The sequence below is a fragment of the Salmo salar genome, chromosome ssa11 (assembly GCF_905237065.1).
Source record: "Salmo salar chromosome ssa11, Ssal_v3.1, whole genome shotgun sequence".
In the NCBI taxonomy this organism is placed as follows: Eukaryota; Metazoa; Chordata; class Actinopteri; order Salmoniformes; family Salmonidae; genus Salmo; species Salmo salar.
The window spans coordinates 21444577-21460340 of record NC_059452.1 but is presented as its reverse complement, the minus strand read 5'-3'; the positions used below and the strand labels follow the sequence as shown (position 1 = coordinate 21460340).

The 15764-nt window shown below is 43.1% G+C and overlaps 1 protein-coding gene across 1 annotated transcript in view; it reads right to left on the bottom strand.

The window, feature by feature from the left end:
- Positions 1-1055: 1055 nt before the first annotated feature.
- Positions 1056-15764, bottom strand: part of LOC106562249 (tyrosine-protein kinase Fes/Fps) — a 32315-nt gene continuing 17606 nt past the window's right edge. The window contains exons 8-19 of the mRNA XM_014127013.2: positions 15102-15224; positions 11704-11899; positions 7274-7351; positions 6085-6294; positions 5845-5967; positions 4613-4666; positions 4372-4490; positions 4176-4270; positions 3958-4081; positions 2799-2956; positions 2231-2353; positions 1056-1571 (exon numbers count right to left, since the gene is read on the bottom strand). Coding sequence (XP_013982488.1) covers positions 1420-1571; positions 2231-2353; positions 2799-2956; positions 3958-4081; positions 4176-4270; positions 4372-4490; positions 4613-4666; positions 5845-5967; positions 6085-6294; positions 7274-7351; positions 11704-11899; positions 15102-15224 — 1555 coding nt within the window. The 3' untranslated portion in view covers positions 1056-1419. The remainder of the gene's footprint in view (positions 1572-2230; positions 2354-2798; positions 2957-3957; positions 4082-4175; positions 4271-4371; positions 4491-4612; positions 4667-5844; positions 5968-6084; positions 6295-7273; positions 7352-11703; positions 11900-15101; positions 15225-15764) is intronic.

The following is a 15764-nucleotide window of genomic DNA, read 5'->3' as shown; positions in this document are numbered from 1 at the left end:
ATATCTGGTGAGTATGCAGGCCAGGGAAGAACTGGGACATTTTCAGCTTCCAGGAATTGTGTACAGATCCTTGCGACATGGGGCCATGCATTATAATGCTGAAACATGAGGTGATGGATGAATGGCATGACAATGGGCCTCAGGATCTTGTCACGGTATCTCTGTGAATTCAAATTGCCATCGATAAAATACAATTGTGCTCATTGTCCATAGCTTATGCATGCCCATACAATAACCTCACTGCCACCATGGGGCAGTGTTCAGAATGTTGATCAGCAAATCGCTCGCCCACATGACACCATACACGCGGTCTGCTGACTGCCCGGTACAGCTGAAACTGGGATTCATCCGTGAAGAGCACACTTCTCCAGGGTGCCAGTAGCTATCGAAGCTGAGCATTTGCCCACTGAAGTCAGTTACAACGTCAAGCTGCAGTAGGTCAAGTCCCTGGTGAGGATGACGAGCATGCAGATGAGCTTCCCTGAGATAGAATTTCTGCACAAACTGTCAGAAACTTAGGTTGTGCAAACCCACAGTTTCATCAGCTGTCTGGATGGCTGGTCTCATACGATCCCGCAAGTGAAGAAGCCAGATTTGGAGGTCCCGGGCTGGCGCGGTTACACGTGGTCTGCAGTCGTGAGGCCGGTTGGATCTCCTGCCTAATTCTCTAAAATGACGTTGGAGAGAGCTTATGGTAGAGAAATGGCAACAGCTCTGGTGGACATTCATGCAGTCAGCCTGCCAATTGTGCACTCCCTCAAAACTTGAGACATCTGTGGCATTGTGTTGTGTGACAGACCTGCACATTTTAGTAACCTTTTATTGTTCCCAGCACAAGGTGCACCTGTGTAATGATCATGCTGTTTATTCAGCTTCTTGATATGCCACACCTGTCAGGTGATTTAATTATCTTGGCAAAGGAGAAAGGCTCATTAATTAATAGGGATGTAATCATATTTCTGCACAACATTTGAGAGAAATACATTTTTTGCATATGGACAAATTCCAGGATCTTTTATTTCAGCTCATGAAAAATGAGACCAACACTTTACATGTTGCGTTCACATTTTTGTTCAGTGTTTAATAAAAAAGACAAGACAACAGAGAAAAAGATCCCATCAACTATTTCAAGCTGATATAATAGGAACATTAAATTTGAACATTTACAGTAGTGTAATACAGTAAACAATAGCAACATTCACCAGATATAGAATATTCTATTTGTAGAATATGGTACTAATGTTTACAATACACACGTCCTGTGTACTTATACTACCTGTGGGCTCACAGCCTTGTGGATTATCACTACTTAAATATGGTCAATTCAAGATCACATAGCATCTGGTTCTCTATAATCAATGTATATTAAATAAAGGCAACATCTACTCCATATGAAAAGGTAAAAGAGAATCAAACAAGTCACTTGAGTAAGGACACTTTGTGGTACAAAGCACTGAGTTCGGTCCTGAGTTTGCTGAAGGACGGCCGGTTCCTGCTGTCGTACTGCCAGCAGCGACACATAATGGCATACACATCTGGAGGACAGGAGTTTGGGGCTAGCATCCGGTATCCTAGGAGGCGGGACAGGAGAACATGATTGGACATCAGGTTGGCTTCACCTGGGGTCAATCTAGAGGGGTGTAATGTTTTGGACTCCTGTATAGAGCTGACCTAACTCCATATTCTACCCAGAGTCATGTCTGTTCTATACACTTCTATAATGTTGCATCTCCACTCTTAAACTAGTTACACAGACTGAGTTAACCCTGTATCCTTATTGACCTTTTTATTTTTGCACTGTCTATGCCCATTCACAGAGTCTTACACACTCACTCCAACTGCTCACTCACACATAATATGCACATACATTTATACTGACTCGACACACACACCAACTCACATACAAGCAGCTGCTACTCTGTTTATTTTATACTGATGCCTTGTCACCTTACCCCTATACATATCTACCTCCATCACTCCAGTATCCCTGCACATTGTAAACATGGTATTGGAATTGACCCTGTATATAATATTCTTACGTACTTATTGTGTTCCTCATATTTCTCGTGGTTTTTTGTCTAGTATTACATTGTTATTGATTATTGCATTGTTGAGATTTGAGTTTGCAAGAAAGTCACTTCACTGCACTTGTTCATGTGACATTAAAACTTGAAACTCCTACAGAGCAAATTCTGACTCATGTGTTAGAAATCTCAATGACTCGCTGTACCTTTCTCCACCTCGTCCCGTGTCTGCTGGTTGGTCATGCTGGTGTAGGGGGTGACTCCCCTGGAGAATATCTCCCATAGGAGAACTCCAAAACTCCACACGTCACTCTCCGTGGTGTACCTCCCTGGAACACAGGCAGGGAGCAGCATTGAGACAGCTATTACATTTGATGTTGATCCTGTTGAGATGCATTACCTATTCAACTGTACTACAGCACACTATTCCACAATCACAGCCTGAGAAAAGTAGTGATAGTTTTGAAAATGAAGCTTCCTCTAAGCCCCAAAAGGTATGTTCTGACTTTTATTCTGACAGAACTCTTCTGTGTTTCGCCAGCACTCCAACCCCAGAGAGCACAGTTCAGCGTGTGTCTGTTATAGATGACATTTCAGAGAAATACAAAAGCAGTACACTGATCAGAGTACGGAATGATGTCTGGGTTGACAGGTTGTTGCCATGTTTAGTGAGTTCTCTAGCCTTGGGATATGCAGATAGAGATTTATGAATAAAGAGAAGAGGGGAGAGAGGGATGGTTGTGAGTGTTGTGGCCGCGGGGCAGAGCCAGGTACCATAGTTGAGGGCTTCGGGGGCTGTCCATTTGATAGGGATCTGTTTGAGGCCCCCCGCGGCAGAGTAGACCCCGTCCTGCTGCTCGCGAGACATCCCAAAGTCACTTATCTTCACCCTGCTCTGTTCTCCCACCAGACAGTTACGGGCTGCCAGGTCCCTGCAGAGAGAGAGAGAGAGGAAAAGAAAGACAGACAGACAGACAGACAGACAGACAGACAGACAGACAGACAGACAGACAGACAGACAGACAGACAGACAGACAGACAGACAGACAGACAGACAGACAGACAGACAGACAGACAGACAGACAGAGAGAGAGAGAGAGAGACAGAGAGAGAGAGAGAGCCAGAGAGAGAGAGAGAGAGCCAGAGAGAGAGAGAGAGAGCCAGAGAGAGAGAGAGAGAGAGAGAGCCAGAGAGAGAGAGAGAGCCAGAGAGAGAAGAGAGAGAGAGAGAGCCAGAGAGAGAGAGAGAGAGCCAGAGAGAGAGAGAGAGCCAGAGAGAGAGAGAGAGAGAGCCAGAGAGAGAGAGAGAGCCAGAGAGAGAGAGAGAGAGCCAGAGAGAGAGAGAGTCAGAGAGAGAGAGAGCCAGAGAGAGAGAGAGTCAGAGAGAGAGAGAGCCAGAGAGAGAGAGAGAGCCAGAGAGAGAGAGAGTCAGAGAGAGAGAGAGCCAGAGAGAGAGCCAGTGAAGGAAGCAAATGACAGCCGATAAATAAGTGAGAGAAAATCAGCCACTCTTGTCATCTGTGGGCTCCCTGATGCAGGGTATAGTAGTGAGCGGAGGCAGTTTGACATGCAGTGTTAGGAGGAGTGTTAGAGGGTAACGGGGGCTGGAGCATCCAGCCTGGATGTGTTCCTTCTGGGTTAATTATCCAGCACTCCTCTGATGAGCCAGGAGCCAGGGCTCTGAGCCCTAAGTCCTCTGCTCCTCTACTACCTCCTCAGAGACACAGCAGCTTAACACTCCTAGGGTCATTCCTACACTACAGGCTCCAGTAGCCCCTACACACTGTGTTAACTTCACTGTCCCAAAAACCTCACTGTTTCATCATCTAGAATAAATTGTGCAATCAAAGGAAATGTAATCTTGTCATATTGTATGGCAGCCTTCATACAGCTCCATATCTGAGAAGACTAGATCCATCTCCCTAGCCTCTCACCGGTGGATGCATTTCTTGCTCTCCAGATACTCCATGCCAGATGCCACATTCTCTGCCATTTTCACCAGCATACTTGACTTCAGGTTGTGACCTTCACAGCGCAGGAAGGACAGGAAGTCTCCCCCTGGCAGAACACACACACTTTATTAGTCGATTGTAATGATAGAATGTACTGTAGCTGTGGTTAGAGTGTAAAGGCCCCTGACAGATTGGCTCACCTTGTACCAGCTCCATAATGATATAGATGGGTTGTTTCTGTGTGCAGACACCAATCAGCTTCACTATGTTAGGATGGTCATACTGCTTCAGGATCCTGCGCAGCAGAGAGAAAGAGAGAGAGCAAGGTCAAATGTGAATGAGAGAGAGACAGAAAGAGAACGAGAGAGGAAGAGGGAGAGAAAGAAACAGACTGACCTGGCCTCCATAAGGAACCTGTTCTTGTGTTCTGGGGCCAGGTTCTCTCTGCAGGCTTTCACAGCTACAGGGGTGTTATCAGAAAGCAGACGGCCACTGTACACCTCCCCAAAGTTACCCTGGACAACAGACACACATCAGGTTTCATTCTGGATCTTGGCTAAAACAGAAACAGAATGCCAACCTGACAATTAGAGCCTCTCATAACTCCAAACAGACATTCCACGGGTGGTGAGCTCACCCGGCCAATGCTCTGCCCCAGGATGACATCATCGTGTTCCAGAACCCACTTGTCCTGGAGGGAGGGAGATAGAGAGGAACCAATCAGAGATACCAGTGCTGCTGTTCCTTCTGAATGGTTAGATTGACTTTGCAGTCTGGTAGAAGCATTTCGGACCAACTTCTAAAACTGCATTGTGTAAAATAGTGTATGTGTACAGTGTGTGTGTGTGTGTGTGTGTGTGTGTAGAATGGAGACCTTGTAGTGTGTGCAAAACACTGGAGCTCTTTTGATGGGCAGTATGGTGGTAGTACAGTATGCATGCAGCTCTAGACTCTATAGAGAACATGTGAGTGTGGTATGTATAGCACTCTGGAGGAGGGTGGAGAGAAGGTATGAGTATGTGGATCTTGGGAGCTCATTAAAATCCGATGGATCCTAACGCTGAGACAGCTGCTACACAGAGTGGTGAGCAGAGCAGGTGTGTTCCGAGCCCATTCACTCCCAACATGCTCAGGAGAGGTGTAATAGAAGCTTGCGCGCATGCAGGCACACACAGTGTTTTGCACACACTACAAAGTCGCTATTCCACACACACACACATAAAACATAGGCCTACATACATACATGCATACAAGAGCACCCCCTGACTCACACATCTCCCTCCTCCCACAGACAAAGTTAAACCCACAGGTCCACCCAACACCAGCACACAGGACCGGAGACACGGGGACCATTAACTACACTCTGCTAGGCCCCAGACTTAATTGATGGCCGCATCGTTATTCTCAACCTGTTGGAAGCATTAACCAACAGCCACATGTCCCACAGCACAGAATGAGAAGGGCAACTGAGGGTTTTTACTGTGGACAGATTTAAAACACCATCTGAGATAAAATTGTATGTAACAAATAAAGGAGTCCATTATGTAATTACAGAACTACTAGAGAAAGATAACTAAACATGTGGGAGTGTAATGTAATCCTTATTTAGATAAGTGAAACTAATAACGTTAATATCTAAGAAATACTTAGACAAATAAAGCATTGGGGAACCTTGAATTAAACACAAAACAAAACAAGGGACTTTTCAACGAAGGTAAAACAGGATCTACAACAGATTACAGTTGACCTGTGTGTGTGTGTGTGTGTGTGTGTGTGTGTGTGTGTGTGTGTGTGTGTGTGTGTGTGTGTGTGTGTGTGTGTGTGTGTGTGTGTGTGTGTGTGTGTGTGTGTGTGTAGCAGGTGCGTTACCTTTAGGACAGGTCTCTTCAGGACAATGTCGGACCTCTTGGTGACGTGTTGGTGTGACGAGACCAGGTGGTTCATCAGCATGGGAACGGTGTGGAATCCCTCTCCATCCAGGCGGTACATATTCTAAACACACACTTTATAACTATACAAACTGTACAGACATGATCATACTGTAAATACACACACACACACACACACACACACACACACACACACACACACACACACACACACACTCACGTCTGTGCTCTGGATAAGGAAGTGCCTGCAAGAGCCAGCCCAGTGGACAGAGAGGACATACTCCTGTTTGCCCTGACTCTGTCTGACCAGGAAGTCTCCATCACTCCTCAGCAGCTCCTGGACTTCCAGCCTGGGAATGACTCCGTGGTACCAGTTCTGCTGCTCCAGGGGGCGCTCTACCTCTGGGACTGGGGACAGGGCAGGGGGCACCTGGAGGGGGTTCACACAGCAAGGTCAATGAGGGGCCAGGTAAGGAGGGACCTGCGCATGCAGCGCCCACTGTGAGACTCATTCATAAACCATAGATTGATTTCAATGGGAGATTAGTGCGGTTTGAGATGCATGAGTCTCACACGTGTATCTCTAGATGAGATTCAGCACAGGGGAACAAATACTACTAAAGTACATCCAGTGGTGTAGTGGAGGGTAAACAAGTCAACACAGTTACACACCTTTGTTTGCCCAACAGTTTACACACCTTTTGCGGAAAAATGCATTGAAAGAATAGGAAGGGTTACATTTTTCACCACAACCGGCGATCAGAGTTTACCCATCAACTTTGTTACCACTACATCACAGAACAATACATAGACAGTAACAATACACTGCTAAAGAGACTAGATACAAGGAAGATACAGCTACCAACAACATTGATCAGGAGATACATTGTATTGTTTTTGAGCAGTGTATTTTGTATCTCTGAAGACCACACACGGATACCTAGTAATTTTTTTTACTACAGACAACATGGCGCCAATTCAAAAAGATACTACTGTTCAGATGACAAGATAACGCATACTACAACATTGTAAACAAACAACTCTAGAGATAAGATAGATAAAGAGGAAAGCCAGATGAGAAACAAGGCGTTTTACTACTGGAGTCCTACTCTGAACAGTTAGGCTTACAGAGAAAACACGGCCAATCGCTGTTTGACAAGGGAACTGTTTGTCTGACTTGAGTTGTTTGAATAGACAGAGACATCAAAGGCAGCAGGTGGGTGAAAACAGAACAGGTCCATCTGTGACAGGGGTGATCGCAATTGACGCCTCATTGACAATGAATGACCACAGTTGACCGTGGATGAACATAACAGATTGTGTATGCTGCATCAGCGGTATGACCATAACTGTGTACTATGTATGACCATAGCTGACTATTTCTGAACACTGTATGTTACATCACTGACCGTGTATTTGGGTTTGAACAGGCCGCTGAGGTGGCTTATGACGCCGTCCACACTGAGGTTTCTGAGGCCGTCCCTCTCCTGAAACAACACAGAGCACAACCATCCTCAACCTCTCTTTTAGGAAGGCTCATCATCACCAGGAATGCTCATCATCACTGTGTTAATAATAACAACAACATGCAACAGCACTCAGAAACACAACGTAATCCACAGAGGAGAGAATTTCACAAAACATTACAAAAATGATGAGTAGAGAATATCAAAGAAGAAAATACTTGTTTGCTTTAGGGCGGATCTGGATAAAACAGCACTATGAAAATGAGTGAAGGAATGCACTTGAGTCAACACCATGACAGACAGCAAAGTATGCAAATCACCAAGATCCTCAATCATGCCTCTGTTACAATAGAGATGGCTGTGTCTGAACGAGACAGGAGGATAGGTTGTCCTCATTACAGAACAGACTGGTTGTGTCTGAACGAGACAGGAGGATAGGTTGTCCTCAGTACAGAACAGACTGGTTGTGTCTGAACGAGACAGGAGGATAGGTTGTCCTCAGTACAGAACAGACTGGTTGAGTCAGTCTGTAGTTCAGATGCCTTCTAGTTGAACTGGAAGGTTACATAAGGGCAATTCCATGGCAGCAGAATGACGCTGAGATTTTTTACTTTAAAAGTATGCCAAACAAAAACCATTGACTGCAAAGTTAAACAAGTCATACAACTCTATGCACAAGCAGTACTTTTAAACATTTCCACAGAATTTTACAAAAACACATTTACTGGAAGAACAGTGCAGATGTAAAGTTTGTTAACAGAATGACGGTAAAATCCACTTCAGTTTTTTTATGTGACCACGTTTTCCAAAAACTCTTAAATATCTACTAAATACTACAAAAACTCTTAAATACTCTACTAAATATCTACTAAGATGTTTGCAGAAAGATTGGGGTGTCAGCTATAACATGATACCTTGAGTTTGAAAAAAATCTATATTTTGGATATTGAACTACAGTAAGTGAAGTGGATTCCCACCCAGTAACAGAGTGATGGTAACATAATGACATCATGGGTGCCTGAACTGTACTATACAGAAATGCATAATCATGAATGGCATTCTCTTCATGGTGATGTATCCTGAATAGGTACACAAAGGTAGAAACATTTTATATCCTCCTTTGCATGTTTGGGTATTATTCTACATACTGGCTATTATTCTAATGAGCGCCGCCCCAAAACAAGACGACATTTGGTTGGTCCGGACCGCACCAAATCTGTACCAATCATAGACGTCTATGTTTCACAAGTTTGTACATCACAGTTTAGCAGAGTAGAGTTCAGTACAGTGCAGTATAGTACTATACAGTAAATTATACTGTACTCTACTCTAGTGTGCTCTACTGTACTGTACTAAACTCTACTATACTGTAAAGTACAGTACTGACCTATACTCTACTTTTCTTTACTGTACTGTGCTGTACTCAATCAAATCAATTTGTATTTGTCACGTGTAGACTACTGTGAAACTCTATCTCAGGAGCTCTTCCCAACGATGCACAGTTAGAAGAAAATAAGAAAAATACAAATAGTAACACAAGAATGAAGCTGAATAAAGGGAGTACCACTACATTTTTACATTTACATTTTAGTCATTTAGCAGACGCTCTTATCCAGAGCGACTTACAGTAGTGAATGCATACATTTCATACAATTTCATACATTTCACTGAGCAGGGGTACAAGGTATTTGAGGTATTTGAGGTAGATGTGTACATAAAGGCAGGGTAAAGTGACTAGGCATCAGAATAGATAACAATAAGAGTAAAATAAAGAACAGAGTAGCAGCATATGATGATTGTGAAATGATGTGTGTATGGCGTCGGTGTGTATGTGTGTGTGTGTGTATGTATGTAGTGTATGTGAATGGGTTTGTGTGAGCCTGTCAGTGTAATGTTTATGGGTGAGTCTATACATAGTGTGTATATAATATTGTGAGTGTGCATAGAGTCAGTGCAAGATAGAGTCAATGCAGATAGTCCAGGTAACCATTTAGCAGTATTATGGCTATTTAGCCATCTTTAGCAGCCTTTGCTTATTCCTAATATTTAGGATGGAAAATGGTTGAACATGTTATAAATACCTTTATAACAATAGACTCAGCTTTCATTTCACACCAAATTTGATGTGCTCCAATGAACTTCACATTTTAGTGCTTGTGTGGCATTTTACATGGTGGCATTTTACAAATACCCATAACATCAGGGTTACAACACAACCTGCGTGGGAACATTGATGCAATTCACTTTAGTCATCTGGTACTACTGTGTGTGTGTATATATAGGGAACGACAAACCAATTAACCTTTTGTTTAATTTCTTTCGTTTTCAAACAATGGGATTTCAAAAGCTTTTACATATCGCCCAGTGATTTTCATCAGCCCACAGTACATTCATGTTTTAGTGATGATGTATTTGTAGAACTTAGAAAGCAGCAAACTACCAAGCTAACAAACTAAAGTACACAACAATCACATCTGATACAGTGCCATGGGAAAGTATTCACCCCCCTTGGCATTTTTCCTATTTTGTTGCCTTACAACCTGGAATTAAAATAGATTATTGGGGGGTTTGTATCATTTGATTTACACAACATGCCACTTTGAAGATGCAACATCTTTTTTATTGTGAAACAAACAAGAAATAAGACAAAAAAAAAACAGAAAACTTGAGGGTGCATAACTATTCACCCCCCCCAAAGTCAATACTTTGTAGAGCCACCTTTTGCAGCAATTACAGCTGCAAGTCTCTTGGGATGTCTCTATAAGCTTGGCACATCTATCCACTGGGATTTTTGCCCATTCTTCAAGGCAAAACTGCTCCAGCTCCTTCAAGTTGGATGGGTTCCTGCTGGTGTACAGCAATCTTTAAGTCATACCACAGATTCTCAATTGGATTGAGGTCTGGGATTTGACTAGGCCATTCCAAGACATTTCAATGTTTTCCCTTAAACCACTTGAGTGTTGCTTTAGCAGTATGCTTAGGGTCATTGTCCTGCTGGAAGGTGAACCTCCGTCCCAGTCTCAAATCTCTGGAAGACTGAAACAGGTTTCCCTCAAGAATTTCCCTGTATTTAGCGCCATCCATCATTCAATTCTGACCAGTTTCCCAGTCCCTACCGATGAAAAACATCCCCACAGCATGATGCTGCCACCACCATACTTCACTGTGGGGATGGTGTTCTCGGGGTGATGAGAGGTGTTGGGTTTGTGCCAGACATAGCGTTTTCCTTGATGGCCAAAAAGCTAAATTTTAGTCTTATCTGACCAGAGTAACTTCCATATGTTTGGGGAGTCTCCCACATGCCTTTTGGCGAACCCCAAACGTGTTTGCTTATTTTTTTCTTTAAGCAATGGCTTTTTTTTGGCCACTCTTCCGTAAAGGCCAGCTCTGTGGAGTGTACGGCTTAAAGTGGTCCTATGGACAGATACTCCAATCTCCACTGTGGAGCTTTGCAGCTCCTTCAGGGTTATCTTTGGTCTCTTTGTTGCCTCTCTGATTAATGCCCTCCTTGCCTGGTCTGTGAGTTTTGGTGAGCGGCCCTCTCTTGGCAGGTTTGATGTGGTGCCATGTTCTTTCCATTTTTTAATAATGGATTTAATGGTGCTCCGTGGGATGTTAAAAGTTTCTGATATTTTTTTTATAACCCAACCCTGATCTGTACTTCTCCACAACTTTGTCTCTGACCCATTTGGAGAGCACCTTGATCTTCATGGTGCCCCTTGCTTAGTGGTGTTGCAGACTCTGGGGCCTTTCAGAACAGGTGTACATATGCACTGATATCATGTGACAGATCAGGTGACACACACAGGTGGACTTTATTTAATTAATTATGTGACTTCTGAAGGTAATTGGTTGCACCAGATCTTATTTAGGGGCTTCATAGCACAGGGGGTGAATACATATGCACGCACCACTTTTCTGTTTTTTATTTCTTTGAATTTTTTGAAACAAGTTATTTTTTTCATTTCACTTCACCAATTTGGATTATTTTCTGCATGTCCATTACATGAAATCCAAATAAAAATCCATTTAAATTACAGGTTGTAATGCAACAAAATAGGAAAAACGCCAAGGGGGTGAATACTTTGGAAGGCACTGTAATGAATGAGTAGAACCTGAATTCTGAACACACAATGGAGAACTAGAAACGAACAAGAGCCAATAACAACATGTTTTACAACATCTTACACAATGAGTGCAATCACAGGTCAGGTTCCCATACGAGACAAGACAATGAAACAGACGCAAGGGACAGAGATCATCTCAACCACAGGAAGCATGGTATCTCTTTCAGATGAGTGGCAGGGATCAGATATGCAGAGGGTGTGTGTGCGTGTGTTTGAGAGAGAGAGAGAGTGAGAGAGGAGACCTACACTAGAGGTGATGGAGGAGAGGGAGATACGGTCCTCTTCCAGCCCCAGGGCAGGTGGGGGTTCACTGGATCCCAGCCATTCCAGCTTCCCCTTCAGCAGCAACCTCTGGGCCTCCAGCCTGGTTCTAGCTCCCAGGGACAGCATCACCTGCTGTCGGCTCTCCTCCAGCGCATGCCTCTTACTGAACTGGTAAACCCTGCAGAGAGAGAAGCAGCCTGTCAGCTCATCAATTAAAGCATTGTGATGATACTGTGGAACAATGTGTTTCCATTACAACATATAGCAACAATTCTACAAAATACACAAATTCATTTTCAATGAGGTATGGATCAATCAACTTCACAAGTGAAGAAACTGCGGTAATTTAAAAAAGATCTGAAACCCAAATAAGAGCATAATTTGATGCAGGTATATGATCGAGAAACACATGATGCAATGCGGTCCATAGTGATGTTTAGCAACTGTCGCCTCACTGTCAACATATTTACAGCATAACTGACATGCCCGATGTTTTTACACAAGAATGCTGGTTAACTGGCCCATCTCCTACACCTTAGCCATATCACTTCCGCAGGGCAGTCACCAACAGTATAGTTTAAATGAGATATTCTATATGGGAGAAGTAGGATTAAAGATGCAGTAAGTCATGTCAGAAGGTAGCAGATGTATTACTTAACAACAGCTGCAAATTCCAATAAAACTACATCAGGTTTTGAAGTTCACTTTCCTTGCTTTGTCTAACAACACTATCATGAATCTAGTGAAGAGGTTTTCTGGGTCAGAGTGCAGTATTTATTTAGTTCAAAGCACAAATGTTTGTTAGCACGTTTCTCACACTGGCTTTAGCTATGGCGGGAGCAGACCAGCCCTGGCAAGTGCCTTGTAGAGAGACGTCTTCATAGTGTGACAAATTCCCATGATTTGTGAATCTGTTTGAACCAAACAGCTAGCGCGACAGCTAAAATGGCTTAATAAAAATATACATTTTAGCTAATAGGGAGTATCTAACAAAATAAATACATGATGGCATTCACTAATCATAAACATTTTACATATAATAGAAATGTGTGTATATTTGTGGACAAAATTCTTCCTTACTTAGCATTCAAATATTACACTGCTACATTAACTAACATCACCACTTGGGTAAAACAGTTATTTACTAATCCAGGAAGCATTCAGTCTGTATCTGTTGATTTCCAAAGTGTTTCATCAAACCCATGACTCCTTAAGGAGAGGCATGTTTCCCTCAGCACCGGTGAACATTAGGCTAGTGTCAGTCAACACAGCTGCTCCATCTATGCACTAAGAGCTTATTAGTAACTTCTAATACAGTGAGGGAAAAAAGTATTTGATCCCCTGCTGATTTTGTACGTCTGCCCACTGACAAAGAAATGATCAGTCTATAATTTTAATGGTAGGTTTATTTGAACAGTGAGAGACAGAATAACAAAAAAAATCCAGAAAAACGCATGTCAAAAATGTTATAAAATGATTTGCACTTTAATGAGGGAAATAAGTATTTGACCCCTCTGCAAAACATGACTTAGAACTTGGTGGCAAAACCCTTGTTGGCAATCACAGAGGTCAGACGTTTCTTGTAGTTGGACACCAGGTTTGCACACATCTCAGGAGGGATTTCGTCCCACTCCTCTTTGCAGATCTTCTCCAAGTCATTAAGGTTTTGAGGCTGACGTTTGGCAACTCGAACCTTCAGCTCCCTCCACAGATTTTCTATAGGATTAAGTTCTGGAGACTGGCTAGGCCACTCCAGGACCTTAATGTGCTTCTTCTTAAGCCACTCCTTTGTTGCCTTGACCGTGTGTTTTGGGTCATTGTCATGCTGGAATACCCATCCATGACCCATTTTCAATGCCATGGCTGAGGGAAGGAGGTTCTCACCCAAGATTTGACGGTACATGGCCCCGTCCATCGTCCCTTTGATGCGGTGAAGTTGTCCTGTCCCCTTAGCAGAAAAACCCCCCAAAGCATAATGTTTCCACCTCCATGTTTGATGGTGGGGATGGTGTTCTTGGGGTCATAGGCAGCATTCCTCCTCCTCCAAACATGGCGAGTTGAGTTGATGCCAAAAAGCTCAATTTTGGTCTCATCTGACCACAACACTGTCCTCTGAATCATTCGGATGTTCATTGGCAAACTTCAGACGGGCATGTATATGTGCTTTCTTGAGCAGGGGGACCTTGCGGGCGCTGCAGGATTTCAGTCCTTCACGGCATAGTGTGTTACCAATTGTTTTCTTGGTGACTATAGTCCCAGCTGCCTTGATATCATTGACAAGATCCTCCCGTGTAGTTCTGGGCTGATTCCTCACCGTTCTCATGATCAGTGCAACTCCACGAGGTGAGATCTTGCATGGAGCCCCAGGCCGAGGGAGTTTGACAGTTATTTTGTGTTTCTTCCATTTGCGAATAATCGCACCAACTGTTGTCACCTTCTCACCAAGCACCTTGGCGATGGTCTTGTAGTCCATTCCAGCCTTGTGTAGGTCTACAATCTTGTCCCTGACATCCTTGGAGAGCTCTTTGCTCTTGGCCATGGTGGAGAGTTTGGAATTTGATTGATTGATTGCTTCTGTGGACAGGTGTCTTTTATACAGGTACAAACTGAGATTAAGAGCACTCCCTTTAAGAGTGTGCTCCTAATCTCAGCTCGTTGCCTTTATAAAAGACACCTGGGAGCCAGAAATCTTTCTGATTGAGAGGGGGTCAAATATTTATTTCCCTCATTAAAATGCAAATCATTTTATAACATTTTTTACATGCGTTTTTCTGGATTTTTGTTGTTGTTATTCTGTCTCTCACTGTTCAAATAAACCTACCATTAAAATTATAGACTGATAATTTCTTTGTCAGTGGGCAAACATACAAAATCAGCAGGAGATCAAATACTTTTTTCCCCTCACTGTAACAACGGACAGGCATCTAAACCAAGACAAATGAGAGGAGAACTTGAAAAGTCTCCTCATATCACCCACCATGTTATATATAAGGCATAATGAGTCTGTCCCCAGAGAGCAGCCAGCTTAGCCAGCCACAGCAGAGAGGAGCGGAGAGCAGCCTAAACTACTCTGCAGATGAACACCACCGTTGAGAGATCAACACACTGCAAAAATACCAACACACTGCAAAAAATGATGCAGATCAATGCCAAAATTCATTACTCTTTTTTTTCCCAGTCAGTGGTTTGGTGCAGCCAGAGCCAACTTTATCCTGGTTCAGACCAAAGAAATAGAATTCTATTCTGTTTACCCAGGATAAATTATCATATTATTATGTATAACAGCTGTAAGTACTATCTAATTACACTACATCTGCCTAAGTGCTTACCAAGTACACTTGCCCATGTAAAGTTGGACCTTCCTGTGGATATCACCTCACCTCTGACCCCGTTTGATGCCCTCTTCCTCTGCCTCCAGCTCCAACTCCAGCTGGTTGACTGCGGCCTGTTGGGAAACCACATTACCAGCAAGAGACAGCAGTTCCTCTTCCACTGCAGTCAACCTGGTAGAGGGGGAGAGACATGGGGAGAGAAAGGGGATGAAGGGGTGAAATGTGTTGTTGGTGTTGAGATTGTGTGTGTGTGTGTGTGTGTGTGTGTGTGTGTGTGTGTGTCATATATATACACACAGTACCAGTCAAAAGTTTAAACCCACCTACTTATAACAGTTCTTTTTTTAAACTATTTTCTACATGGTAGAATAATAGTGAAGACATCAAAACTATGAAATAACACATATGGAATCATGAAATAATCAAAAAAAAGAGTTAAACAAATCAAAATATATTTTATATTTGAAATTCTTCAAAGTAGCCACCCATTGCCTAGATGACAGCTTTGCACACTCTTGCCATTCTCTCAACCAGCTTCACGAGGTAATCACCTGGAATGCATTTCAATTAACAGGTGTGCCTTGATAAAAGTTAATTTGTGGAATTTCTTTCCATAATGCGTTTGAGCCAAATCAGTTGTGTTGTGACAAAGTAGGGGTGGTATACAGAAGAACAGCTCAAATAAGCAAAGACATTACTTTAATCTGGACA